This window comes from Rhinolophus hipposideros, assembly GCF_964194185.1.
Source record: "Rhinolophus hipposideros genome assembly, chromosome: 12".
Taxonomy (NCBI): domain Eukaryota; kingdom Metazoa; phylum Chordata; class Mammalia; order Chiroptera; family Rhinolophidae; genus Rhinolophus; species Rhinolophus hipposideros.
The window spans coordinates 12,115,437-12,129,140 of NC_138058.1; the positions used below are offsets into that span (position 1 = coordinate 12,115,437).

At 34.1% G+C, this 13,704-nt stretch overlaps 1 protein-coding gene across 2 annotated transcripts in view; it reads left to right on the forward strand.

Moving 5' to 3' along the window:
* The window catches only part of LOC308505804 (E3 SUMO-protein ligase RanBP2-like), a 67,129-nt gene extending 54,019 nt beyond the window's left edge, over window positions 1-13,110 (forward strand). For both annotated transcript variants that reach the window (XM_081068498.1, XM_081068499.1), the window contains 6 exons: window positions 3,001-3,205; window positions 5,660-5,761; window positions 9,174-9,319; window positions 10,712-10,985; window positions 11,098-11,432; window positions 11,819-13,110. In XM_081068498.1, the coding sequence (XP_080924624.1) occupies window positions 3,001-3,205; window positions 5,660-5,761; window positions 9,174-9,319; window positions 10,712-10,985; window positions 11,098-11,432; window positions 11,819-12,124 (1,368 nt within the window). In that variant the 3' untranslated portion in view covers window positions 12,125-13,110. The remainder of the gene's footprint in view (window positions 1-3,000; window positions 3,206-5,659; window positions 5,762-9,173; window positions 9,320-10,711; window positions 10,986-11,097; window positions 11,433-11,818) is intronic.
* The last annotated feature ends 594 nt before the right edge of the window (window positions 13,111-13,704 follow it).

Sequence of the window (13,704 nt, forward strand, 5' to 3'; positions counted from 1 at the left end):
ATATCATACAATTCACTCATTTAAAAATGGTTCTTAGTATATTCACATGATTGTGTAACCATTACCATACTCAATTTTAGAATGTGTGTTCATCATTACCTCTAGTAGTCACCACCCTTCCCCATTTGCACTCAACTCCTGCAAACAGAGATAACCACTGATGCATACTTTCTGTCACTGTAGATTTGCTTATTCCAGACATTTCATATAAATAGATCATCATAATAGGTGGCCTTTTGTATATGGCTTCTTTTACTTAATGTTTTCGAGGTATATCCACATTGCAGCATATATCCGTATTTCATTTTTTTTATGGCCGAATAGTATCCCATTGTAGGATAACACCATATTTTATTTATCCATTCATCCGTAATGGCCATTTGGGTTGTTTCCACTTTTTAGCTATTGTGAATAATACTGCTATGATACTCTAATCATTTGACACAAACATAGAATGAATGATCTCTTCCTTGTGCTTCAAATACATTAAGAAATAACATTTTTCATTTGCATTAATATTTTTATTTACATAAGTGAAATTCGCTTTTGTTGCGTGTAATTGTATGTGTGTGTTTTCTATGAGTTCCTACACATGCCTGAATTCTTGTAATCCCCACCACAGACATGATGTAGAACAAATCCTCCCCCACCCATAAACTCTAGCAAATGCTGATCTGTTTTCTGTTTCTATATTTTTGCCTTTTCCAGACTAACATATAAATGGAATCATACAGTATGTAACCTTTGCTAACAGCTTTTTTTCACTCAACATAATGCCCTTGAGATTTGTCCCAAGTTATCCTGTGTAGTAATAGATTATTCCTTTCTATCACTAAGTAGTATTACATTGTGTATATGTACCACAGTTTATTCATTAATACATTGAAGAGTATTTCTAGTTTATTTTGCTTTTCTGTGGTTTTTTTTTAAAGTAGAAGCTTAAATTATTGATTTAAAACAATTCTTCACTTCTAATATAAATACTTAATGCTTAAGAACTGTTTAGCTCTAGCCAAAAGTTTTAATATGTGGTATTTTCACTTGTAGTCAATTCAAAATATTTATTTTTCCTTTAGACATTCTTTTTGAGACATGCATTAGGCAGTGGCATATTGCTTCCAAATATTTGGTGATTTTCCAGATATCATTCTGTAATTGATTTCTGATTTAATTTCATTATTGTCTGTAAACATACTTTTAATAATTTCAGTTTTTAAAGGTTTAATGAGTGCTGTCTTGGTGAATGCCCACTGTACATTTGAGAATATGTAGTCTGCTGTTTTGGGGTGGAGTGTTCTATAAAATTAATTAGATCAAATTAGTTGTTACTGTGTTTTCCAAGTCTAATATATATCATTGCTAACTTTCTGTGTGTTTGTTCCATTGATTATTGAGAGAACTGTTGCCAAACACAGTTGTGGATTTGTCCATTTTCCTGTCAGCTTTTGCTTCATGTACTTCCCCGTGTTCCTTCCCCCTGTTTCTATTTTCTAGAAGACATTGTAGGAATTGATATTCTTTCTTTCTTAGATTGTTCAATAGAATTCACAACTGAAACCATCTGGGCCTTTTGGAAGGATTTAATTGATGATACATTTTCTACTAGATGTAGGCCTGTTTAGATTATATATTTCTTCTTGTGTGAGTTTTGGTATGTTGTGTCTTTCAAGAAATTGGTTCATTTCATCATCTGTTATCATATTTGCGGGCATAATGCTATTCATGAAGTTATGAAGTTCATTAAAATTTATCACTTTCAATTTCAATGGATCAGTACTGCTGGCTCCTCTTTCATTTCTTAGAATTGTAATTTGTGTCTTCTTTCTTGTTTTTTTTTTTTAGCCTGTCAAGAGGTTTATGAGTTTTATTGACCTTTTCAAAGACTCGGCTTTTGATTTTCTTTCTCTTTTAATTTCCTGTTTTATTGTTTTCTACTCTACTTTTCATTATTTCTTTTCTTTTTCTTGCTTTAGGTTTGTTCTTATTTCTCCAGTTTCTTAAGGCGAAAGTTTATTGATTTTTAGACTTTCTTTTTAATATGTGCATTCAGTACCACAAAGTTCCCCCTTCTTTGCTATTGCTGCATTCCACAAATTTTGAGAAGTTGTAGTTTAATTTTTATTAAGCTCAACATATTTTTAATTTTTCTTGAGATGTTTGATACATGTATATTTAGAAGTGTACTGTTTAATCTCGAAATATTTTTGGGATTTCTCCCAGCTATATTTCTGTCAATGATGTCTAGTTTAATTCCATTGTGAACTGAGATTATACTTTGTATGATTTCCATTCTTTTGAATTTGTTGAGCTGTGTTCTGTGGCCCAGAATATGGTCGTTCTTGGTAAAAATGTTCCATGTGAAGTTGAGAGGAATATGTTTTCTTCTGCTATAAACTTTAATTTCTGTTATTTTTCCGTTGTAAAATTCCCATTTGATTCTGTTTTTATAACTTAAACGATTTTTTTGCTGAGAACTTCTATAATATCTGTCCATTTGTTTTAAGAATATTTGTTCTTACCTTGTGGAACTTTGTTAATAGCCTTTTTAAAGTCTTCTTACATCATTCAACACATGGATCATTTCATAACATCTCGCACTCTGTGGCCAGAGAATTGGCTTTTCGTGGGACTTTCTCCATCTGTGCCATGGACAGCTTCAGTTTTCTGGGCTGCTCTGCAACCTGTTGGGATTTGGGGGCGGGGTGGGCAGAAAAACTCCCACAAGGTTCTCACAACCGGATTATCCCTCAAGGTTCAAGATTCTTAATCCTGCTTTTTATCTACCTTTCAGGGATTGCTTATTTTTGCTTCATCTGTTTCAATTCAATTCAGTTGTAGGTGTTGGGAGAGAAAGGATGCAGTATGGAGTGGGAGAAAGGTGAATTGCGCTACTCAATGTTGTCGAGAACTCCAAATCCTCTATTTCTTTTAAAATAGGGTATATGACCCTTTTTGTCAATCAGTATTTAATGGCAGTTATTTGTTACTTCCTCTTTGCAGAAATCCCAGAATGAGGAAATAACTACCACAGCCGACAGTGTGTGTACAGATGAAACTAAAGAGACTGTACCATTAGTATGTAAATCTGAAGAATCTGATTTTATTACCAAATCTATTAGTTCACCACCTGTTTCTTCTGGAACTGTGGACAAACCTGTAGATTTGTCTACTAGAAAGGAAGATGATGCAGATTCCGTAAGCCAAGGTAAAATTTGATACATGTTTACAAAAACCTTCTAGGCATACATTATGTAAGGTACACCTGTATGTTTGAAAAGACAGACTTTTAAATGTAGATCCTAAAACTTCCCTTAAAAACAAATTTTGGAATATACGATAAAAGGGCATAAGATATTTGTAATAATCAGAAAATCATACTGCCTTGCCAACAGATAATAAACAAGTATTTTTATTGTTAGAGTTGCAGTTATTAGGGAATGCAAAGCATTGTGACTCTGACATATCTACCTGAGAATAAATGACAAGTTTGCTTACATGGAAATTTTCTTAGTGATAGTATTTTCATTTGAATACAGTAGTCTCCCCTTATTCACTGGGGATATATTTTAAGACCCCCAGTGGATGTCTAAAACTGCAGATAGTACTGAATCCTATATGTACTATGTTTTTTCCTAGATAAGCAGTCATCCCTGAGTGTCTGGGGGGGAATGGTTCCAGTATCCCCCCTGTATACCAAACTCTGCAGATGCTCAAATCCCTTATATACAATGGCATAGCATTTTTATACAACCTAAGCTGTCCTCATGTATACTTTAAATCATGTTGAGGTTACTCATAATACCTAATGCAATGAAATGCTATGTAAATAGTTGTTTTACTGTATTGTCTAGGGAACAATGACAAGGTAAAAAGTCTGTAAATGTTCAGTACAGAGGGAACCATTTTAGGCCTAACTACTTAGTACATGTCAGCAACAACGTAAAATTTTTTGTTGAATATTTCCAACCTTAGGTTGGTTGAATTCACAGATGATGCAGAACCTATGGATATAGGGGGCCAACTATACAGACCTATAATAAACTATGGATATAGGGGGCCAACTATACAGACTTATAATAAAGAAACTATGGATATAGGGGGCCAACTATACAGACCTGAATAAAGTTTAATTTGTAAATTAGGTACAATAAGAGATTAACAACAATAACTAATAATAAAATAGAACACTTAATAATATACTGTAATAAAAGTTACGTGATCTTTCTTTCCCTTTCTGATAACTGAGATGGCTACTAAGTGACTAAGGGCAGGTACCCTATACAGCAAGGATACGCTGGAGAAAGAGATGATTTATGTCCCAGGTGGGATGGAGTGGGACGTCTTGAGATTATATCACCCTTCTCAGAATAGCTCTCAATTTAAAATTTATGAATTGTTTATTTCCGGAATTTTCCATTTAATATTTTTGGACAATTGTTGACTGCGGGTAACTGAAACTATGGAAAACAAAACTTCTTTCCGTTGGGGGACTGCTGTATTGTTTGAGTTACATTATCTCTCAAGTACATTAAAATTATTTTAAGTGTAAATGAAGTAATTGTAGAAGTATTACAATGGGGTGTTAAATGTTTATGATACTGCAGTTTAGCTTTGAACATGTTTGAACTGCGTGGGTCCACTTCTACATGGATTTTTTTCCCAATAAATACTATAAATAGATTTTTTTCTTAACGATTTTCTTAATAACATTTTCTTTTCTCTAGCTTTTTGTAAGAACACAATATATAATACTTACACAATGTATGTATTAGTTAACTTCTGGTCAACAGTAGACTATTAGTTAAGTTTTGGGGGAGTCAAAAATTATACTTGCAGTTTTGACTGTACAGGTGGTGGGTTGTTCAAGGGTCAGCTGTACTTTAATGTCTTCTGTTTATCTGCTCCATTAAATTAAGTACTCGGTTATAGTAAGTAATATTTGGTATGCTTTTCTCTTTTTTTCCATTCTAAATGCTCCTAGGACGAGGAATCTTAAAATTGTATTGCCTTATGTATGTTCATTGTCTGTATTACCTAATTTTTTCAAAAGTAGTCCTGAATAAGTAATATTACATTTATAGGTGCTTTAGAATCTTAATATGCTAAAAGAGGAAGGTAACTTCAGATCTAAAATCACGTTTTCAGATGACGAAAGTAAGGCATAGGACTTGAAGAGAGAGTGCAGCTAGTTGCACGTTGGCAGAATTAAGACAAGACTTCAAAACTCCCGTTGACAAAATATAAATAAGACGTTTAGTTTTTATAAGCGTATCATTTTTAATAGAAAAAAATAGTCTTTATGAAGATGTTTCCTAAATGTCTGCCTTTGAATGTTTTAGATCATAAGAAGACAACATAAAGTAGCAACTGTATACCTCTATATCTGTCTTAGTACAGATCTCATCTCATTTTCAAAAACTGGTATTTGGCATGCTTTTGGGATAGTGTTCATTGAGAATAGTATCTGTAAACTTAAAATACAGAAGTAGCCCAGAATTGGCTGTGTTTTATAGTTTTTCTTCAGAGAAATAACCAGAAGATAACCAAACTCCTCAGTAGTCTAGAAGGTCCTGCCCCCATCGTCGCTGGGTCCTAAATACAACTTTGATATTTAATGTATGTTAAATGAAATATTAAATGTCTCTTTTCCTTTTGCCAGTGGAAAGCAAAACGATTTCATTTGGATTTGGAAGTAGCACAGGGCTGTCATTTGCGGACTTGGCTTCCAGTAATTCTGGGGATTTTGCTTTTGGTTCCAAAGGTAAGATCAGGAGGAGGATTTTTAATGATCATGTTACAGAATTAAGCAGAACTGAGAGAACTAGTCCTCTGCCAGTGTTGTCACTAGGTTGGACATTTTCTCCCTTATCCCCACCCTCCAGTTTGTTTAGTGTTTTTAATAAGGAAGGGCTTCTATGTTTTACTACTATTTTTGACATTTATTACTATAACCATTAGAATTTTCTCTTAGTTCAGAATAAACGATGCCGATAATGATCCCCATACTGAAATGGAGAACCTCTTTCCAATTTGGAATAACTTTGATTTTGGTACATTATTCTTTTAGTTATACTTTTAGATTTGATTTGGTAATATTTCAAGATTTGTGCATCTGTATTTTTTAAGGAGATGATTTTGTAGTTTTTTTATTTTTTGCAATATCCTTGATTAGATTTTAATATAAAGGCCATGCTAATTTATTGTGCTACATTTATGATTGATGAGCTTTCCCATCTTTTCCAGTGGCTTTTCAATTTTTTGTCCATTATGGTATCCTTTGCAGAAAATAATCCGTTTCCTTGATTGTTTCAAGTTTATTGGCATACTATGTTTTTGTATTCTTACAATGTCTTGCATATATTTTATAGCACCACCTAAATTATTCTTGTACAAAAGGTTTGGTTTGTGGAATAAATTTTATTCAACATATATACTTACAAGACTAATCTAATTTGGAATAGTATTCTTCTCTATTGCGTATTTATACTTATTTCACAGCTCCTGGCACTTACGGAAAAATATATAAGACTTTTAGAAATTATCTTCAAATATAATGTTATATTGGAATTCATAATTTCACTGATGTCTAGTTGCTTTACTTTTGTTTTAATTTACTAAGTAGCCTGAAATCACAGGATAATAAGTCAACAAATACAGCAGTATAGTGGGTACAATTAACCAAATAAAAATTGATGTGTTAGGTTGCTTATTTCTCAGTGTAATGCTTTCAAAGTACCCTCTCAGTATTGTACAAAGTTGTGAAATAGGCAAGACTCAAATCTCATATAAGAAAGGAATATCTTAAGCCTTATCCACTAACACTCCTCACCATCACTTGGCATTTTTCAGTGAGATTATTCACCAAGCTCTTTTTTAAACTACATCTCTTATTTTGTTTTCTTAGATCTGAAAAATTTGTGCTTTGTCTTTTCAAAGAAGTAGCTTTTGGTTTTACCAATTCTCCTCTTGTTTGTGTTTTTTATTTATCTTCAGATTTTGCCATTACTTTTCTTTAAATCATTGTTAACTTGTGTGTCAGATGCTTCCTTTATTTAATTAGATTGTGCTAACAAGTGCAAAATAGTATTTGAAACTTTTATATCCCCTGGAATCGATTTTCTTTGTATCCCATATCTTTTTGTAGGGAACCTTCAAACTTTTGTAAATTTCTTGATAATTTAGAATTTTGGTCTTGCCTTCCTCTTTGATTAAGAGCTGGTAGAGCTTAACTTTTTTTTTTTAAACAGGTCATAAATTTCACTAGGATGTGGGTATCTTTTTTTCTTTAATTTAAACTTATGTCTGACATTGCGTGGACTTTTGATCTTAAACTTTTTGTTTTTAATGGTTTTAAGCTAGAGGAATTTTTCTTTCCTTCTTTTACATATTATTTCAGTGGTGATTACTTTTTATTTTATTTTTTTGTTCATTTCCTTTATTTTTTGATTCATTTTGTTAACTTATGTTCCTTTTTTTTTCCTACTCATTTTCTTCTGTAAGTCCTATTCGCACAGGTATTCCATTTCATGTGGAAACTAAGAAAATAATAAGGAACACGTGTTTAGCGACTGCCCACCTTAGTCAGTGATTGCCATTTTATCATATTTCCTTCAGGTTTTGTTAGTGTTTTCATTAAACCTGGACATGTAATAGAACTCTCCTGGGTACTATGACCTAAACTGTTATCATGAAATTGATATTGATTGTTGACATAAGTATTTTTATACTTTTGCTGCATAAATTCCTCCTTTTGGTCTCTTTAGGAGTAGTGTTTTTCAACTCTTGGTTTCATATTAGAATTTCCTGGGAGCTTTAAAAAAACCAAAACCATCTGATACTTAAGTTGTGCCCTCTGGAATGGTACCGCAGGTGATGGTAGTTTACAGAAGCTCATGGTGTGATTCGAGTATGTGTCCAATGCTAAGAACCATTGCTTTAAGGAAGTTTGAAAATTTCTGCCACCACCCTTCCCAAGGGTATTTGGGATAATTTTTAAAATTTCTGTGCTTGGGAGATCCTGAATTATTTTTGAGCCCTAAACCTGAATATCATCTAGATTCATGGTTACGGTACTCAGGAAGCCCCCATACAACTTGAGGTTTTCAGAGCATTCTTTTGCAGTATCTTAAGAATTTTTGTCTTTTCTCTCTCTCTCTCGCTGTCTCTTTCTCTCTGTCTCTGTCTCTCTCTCTCTGTCTCTCTCTCTCTGTCTCTCTCTCTCTCTGTGTCTCTCTCTCTCTCTCTCTCTGTGTGTCTCTCTCTCTCTCGCTTCTTTTCCTTTGTTTTTTCTCTTCATTAAATATGGCTTAGTAGGTGTTGCTGTTTTAGTTAATTGATTTTGTTCTTTATTTGCTGTGCCAAGTTACTTTTTCAGTGATCTGTCACAATTTTGCTGCTTTTTGATTTTTAGGACCAGATGCTGAGTTCTTTAAGTCAGTAATTCATCAGCAAGTAATGACAAGCTAAGAAGTATTTCATTCCTCTAAGATAGTCTTACGGGCTGGGTTATCTCAGTTGAGATGATGAAGATTTTGCTTTTCACCTTCTCCAAGGTGTGAGCGAGAGGAGCAGTCTTTGTTCCTCTGCAGGGCATGGGGAGCCCTTTCGCTCCTAACAGTCTGGCATCCCTTGAGGACACTTGGAGTCAGTGAGCTTCTTCCAAGGCCTGGCCATGAAATCTTAAGCTGCCATACTAGTTGTTTCAGGAGGAAGTTGAGGTAGAGCAGTTACAAATGTAGACTACTTTGGTAAATTTGGAAGTAGCGGATTTTGCCTCTTTGAGGACATTTTTAGATTCAAAAGCTATTTTTCTCGTGATAAAATGTTTTATGAAATGAGCTCCAGAGGGAGCTGAGCTGAGTTTTGAGAGTTCCAACGTATATACTTTTAAGAACCTGCTTGTTACTAAAAGTTCTTGTGTGGTTCAATATGAAGTTTACCTAAGGGTCAGAGGATCTTATGTTTGTACCTCCAAGCATAAACAGTACTAAATGTACTGTGTGCTCACTACATGAGTTTAACTTGCCAGAATAATATAATTTTAAACATTTTTCAGCTAGACGTATATGTCACATCATTGGAAATTAGATGCATTGATGAAGATATCTAACCGGGGGATTAAAAGCTTATAAAAACAGGTAACCACTGTCTAAATATCCTAATTTATTCATCAGATAAAAATTTCCAGTGGGCAAATACTGGAGCAACTGTGTTTGGAACACAGTCAACCAGTAAAGTTGGTGAAGAAGAAGATGGTAGTGATGAAGAAGTAGTTTATAATGAAGATATCCATTTTGAACCAATAGTGTCCTTACCAGAGGTAAATATTAAAGAATGAAAATCTTACTAATAACTTACTTTACATTTGAAGTTTAAAACTTTACATAGGCTTGTTTTGTAGGGCTAGCTTTGTATTTCTTTCTGAATATTTATAATTTCAAATAGAAGCTCTTTATTAGAAGTTAAGCTTTTAAGTATAAATTGTCTTCTTTGTCAAAATGTATATATGGGGGTGGCTATTTGACTCAGTTGGTTGGAGCATGGTGCTGGTGGCACCAAGGCTGCTGGTTTGATCCCCGCATGGACCACTGTGAGTTGTGCCCTCCTTAAAAAAAATAAAAATAAAAATACATACATACATACATACATATATATACACATATACATATATATACACACACACATATATGTATGTATGTATATCTATATATAAATGTTTGGTAAATTATATATGAAATTGGGAAGAGCTGAATTTTTTCTTTTCTTAAGATTTTATTGGGGAAGGGGAACAGGACTTTATTGGGGAACAGTGTGTACTTCCAGGACTTTTTTTCCAAGTCAAGTTGTTGTTTTTTCAATCTTAATTGTGGAGGGCGCCATTTAGCTTCAAGTTGTCGTCCTTTCAGTCTTAGTTGTGGAGGGCGCAGCTCAGCTCCAGGTCCAGTTGCCGTTTCCTAGTTGCAGGGGGCACAGCCCACCGTCCCTTGTGGGACTCGAGATGTCGAACCGTTAACCTTGTGGTTGAGAGGACGCGTTCCAACCAACTGAGCCATCCGAGAGGCAGCTCAGCTCAAGGTGCTGTGTTCAATCTTAGTTGCAGGGGGCAGAGCCCACCATCCCTTGCGGGACTCGAGGAATTGAACTGGGAACTTTGTGGTTGAGAGCCCACTGGCCCATGTGGGAATCGAACCGGCAGCCTTCTGAGTTAGGAGCACGGAGCTCCAACCGCCTGTGCCACCGAGCCGGCCCCTGAATTTTTTCATGTTAGAATATCACATTTGTATTAACAATTCTGGAGGCAAAAAAATAATTGCATAATTGCTAAAGTCCTTTAAATAAAAATAAACTACATCTTCTGGACAAGAATGTTGTTTTAGACAAATTACTGTATCAGTTTTCAACCACAAGCGGTAGTTAATATTTCTCTTGAAGAACTTTTTAAAATCTCTTCTGTCCTATACAAGAATGTATTTAATTTCTAAAAAGAGGAAGAATACTACATAAGAGAAAAATATTTAATGACAAATCAAGTCTTTACTGCTTCATCCAAATCAGATGTATTCCTACCTAGGATATTACCATTTATCTCAGGAATACAGTTTGAATTCTGTTAATGTCATTACAAAGACAATATTTTTAAGGAATTTGTATCTTTGAAATTTGTTATGGAATATGTTATAAGCAGCAGCTTATTTTTCATCTACTATCATAGGTAGAAGTAAAATCTGGAGAAGAAGATGAAGAAATTTTATTTAAAGAGAGAGCCAGGCTTTATAGATGGGATCGAGATGTCAGTCAGTGGAAGGAGCGTGGTGTTGGAGACATTAAGATTCTTTGGCATACACTGAAGAATTACTACCGGATCCTAATGAGAAGAGACCAAGTATTTAAAGTGTGTGCCAACCATGTCATTACCAAAACAATGGAATTAAAACCCTTAAATGTTTCAAATAATGCCTTAGTGTGGACTGCCTCAGATTATGCTGGTATGTTTAAATGCTACTTTTCAGATTTTGGACTTTGCTAAGATTTATAACAAATATATAAAATAAATAAGTTATTTTGATACTAAAGTCATTGTTTTTTGTTTTTTAATAGATGGAGAAGCCAAAGTAGAACAGCTTGCAGTGAGATTTAAAACTAAAGAAATGACTGATTGTTTTAAGAAAAAATTTGAAGAATGTCAACAGAATTTATTGAAACTCCAGAAGGGACAGTTATCTCCGACAGCAGAATTATCAAAGGAGACAAATCCTGTGGTGTTTTTTGACATTTGTGCAGATGATGAACCTCTAGGACGTATAACCATGGAATTACTTTCAAACGTCGTTCCTGTCACTGCTGAAAACTTCAGAGCACTGTGCACTGGAGAGAAGGGCTTTGGTTTCAAGAACTCCATTTTTCACAGAGTAATTCCAGATTTCGTTTGCCAAGTAAGTATTAACTGTGTAACACAACTGAAGTTTAGAGAAGTGTACCACACTAATTGGGGAATTTGAGTGTCTCTCATCACCTGTAATTTTCTTAAGATTTCTTTAGCTTTTCCACACATTAGTTGGTGTCACCACTCTAACTAACATCCTATCCCCACAAAAACTTTCACCCTAAAATGGTTCAAATTTCTAATGCCTTGAAACCTGCTAGAATTTGAGGGTGGAAAAAAGACGTCAATTTTTTGTTTCAAAAATGGATAGCTCTTCATTTTTAAACCACATTCTCAAGCAAGCTGGGTGTTTAGGGCTTATCCTGTAGTGGTTAGTTCTGTGTGTATTTTAGTATTTTATTCAGGATTCCTACTAATCAAAATCCTTTTTTTCAGGGGGGAGATATCACCAACCATGATGGAACAGGAGGACGGTCCATTTATGGAGATAAATTTGAAGATGAAAGTTTTAATGTGAAACATACTGCTCCTGGCTTACTATCGATGGCTAATCGAGGCCGAGATACCAATAATTCTCAATTTTTCATAACACTACAAAAAGCAGAACATTTGGACTTTAAGCATGTAGTATTTGGGTTTGTTAAGGATGGCATGGATACTGTGAAAAAGATTGAATCATTTGGTTCTCCTACAGGGTCTGTTAGTCGAAAAATTAGTATCACAGAATGTGGACAGATATAAAATCACTGTTTTTCATAGTAAAATTTCACCTGTATAAACAGTTGAATTGAAGCTTAGCTGTTATGACAATATGGTAATTATGTTCAACTTTTGAAAATGGACGTTTCCAATGTATAAATGTAAAATTGCAGCTTATAGCTGTTGTCACTTTTTAATGTGTTATAATTGACCTTGCATGGTGTGAAATAAAAGTTAAACACTGGTTTATTTCAGGTGTACTTGTGTTTATGTACTCCTGACATATCTGTATTAAAATGGAATAATACTAATCTTGTTAAAAGCAATATAGACCTTCTCATACTATTGAAGGAATATTATATATGCAATTTAATTTTAATTCCTTTTAAGATATTGGACTTCCTGCATGGATATATTTACTTACTGTTTGATTAAAGGGACCAAAACTTGGATAATTTTTATTTTAGATTTGAAATATATTTGGTAATTTTAACTATTGGTGTGCTCATTTATGCATAGAGGCTTACTTATGAATGGGTAGAGCCACAGAGGGTAGAGACTTAACCAAAGTGCTCTTCTATAATCCTTGCACCTCCTGTATAGTTAATGAACTTCTAAGTAGAGTACCTTCTTTTCTTAAAATGATATGTAGCTTCCTGTGCCCTTTCAATGGTATTAAATTAATTTTTATATTTTAAATAAGTTGAGTATTTCCTTAGATTTTTTTTTTAACTATTCTGTCATCTGTTTCTACTACCTCAAACTGCAGCTTGGTTCTGATAGAACTTGAATTTTCCCTTGCAGTTATTGTGATAAAGTATGAATATTTTAAAAAGGTCTATACCATGTTCTTTGGTTGAAATTTTGCTTTATACTAGATTGTTGCAGTACCTTTTTTCTGGTGAATTTTGTAGCAAAAATAAAGTGACAATTGTTAACAGCCATGACATTTAAAAAATTCATTACTGTGCATCTAATCGTTCGTTCTGGAAACAAAGTAAGGAAGACAATTAAAGGTCTGTAAACTCAAACTGCCACGTAATTTCCAGAGCTCCCGAGGAAGTGACTTTTTTCAAGTTTGATACAATGAAAATTTATCTGGAAATGGACAATGTCAAAAGTTAGTCAAAGTGCTAAAAAGGGGGATGTTCTCATCGACCTATTCAATGTAGAACTATAAAGAAGCTAGTTAGAGCACTAAAATTTTATATATTCCAGTCATTCCAGTCACTTACAGTGACTGCCTTCTGTCCTCTTGTATTCTTCCCAGTGAAATCACCTTGTTCAGTAAAAGACAGTGGGGTTTATTCTGTTTGGGGGTTTGAAGATGGTTTATCCTATGTAATACCTATTCACCCACCACCAGTCAAAGGAGAAGAGGGATGTTATGTGTGGTTTGTGTGAGTAATGAGTGATGGAATGCCATCACTAAATTCACGTGCCCATAAAGCCAGATAACTGAAATAGACCTACCCCAATGTAGTATCACTTGAACTACACGAACTTTAAAGAGAACCATATGCACATTTAATAGCAAGAATTGGCTTCTTTAGACACCCATATAACTTGTAAAGTGTATTGTAATTTTTCAGCTGGAGCAGCTGATGCCTTTGTCATGATTT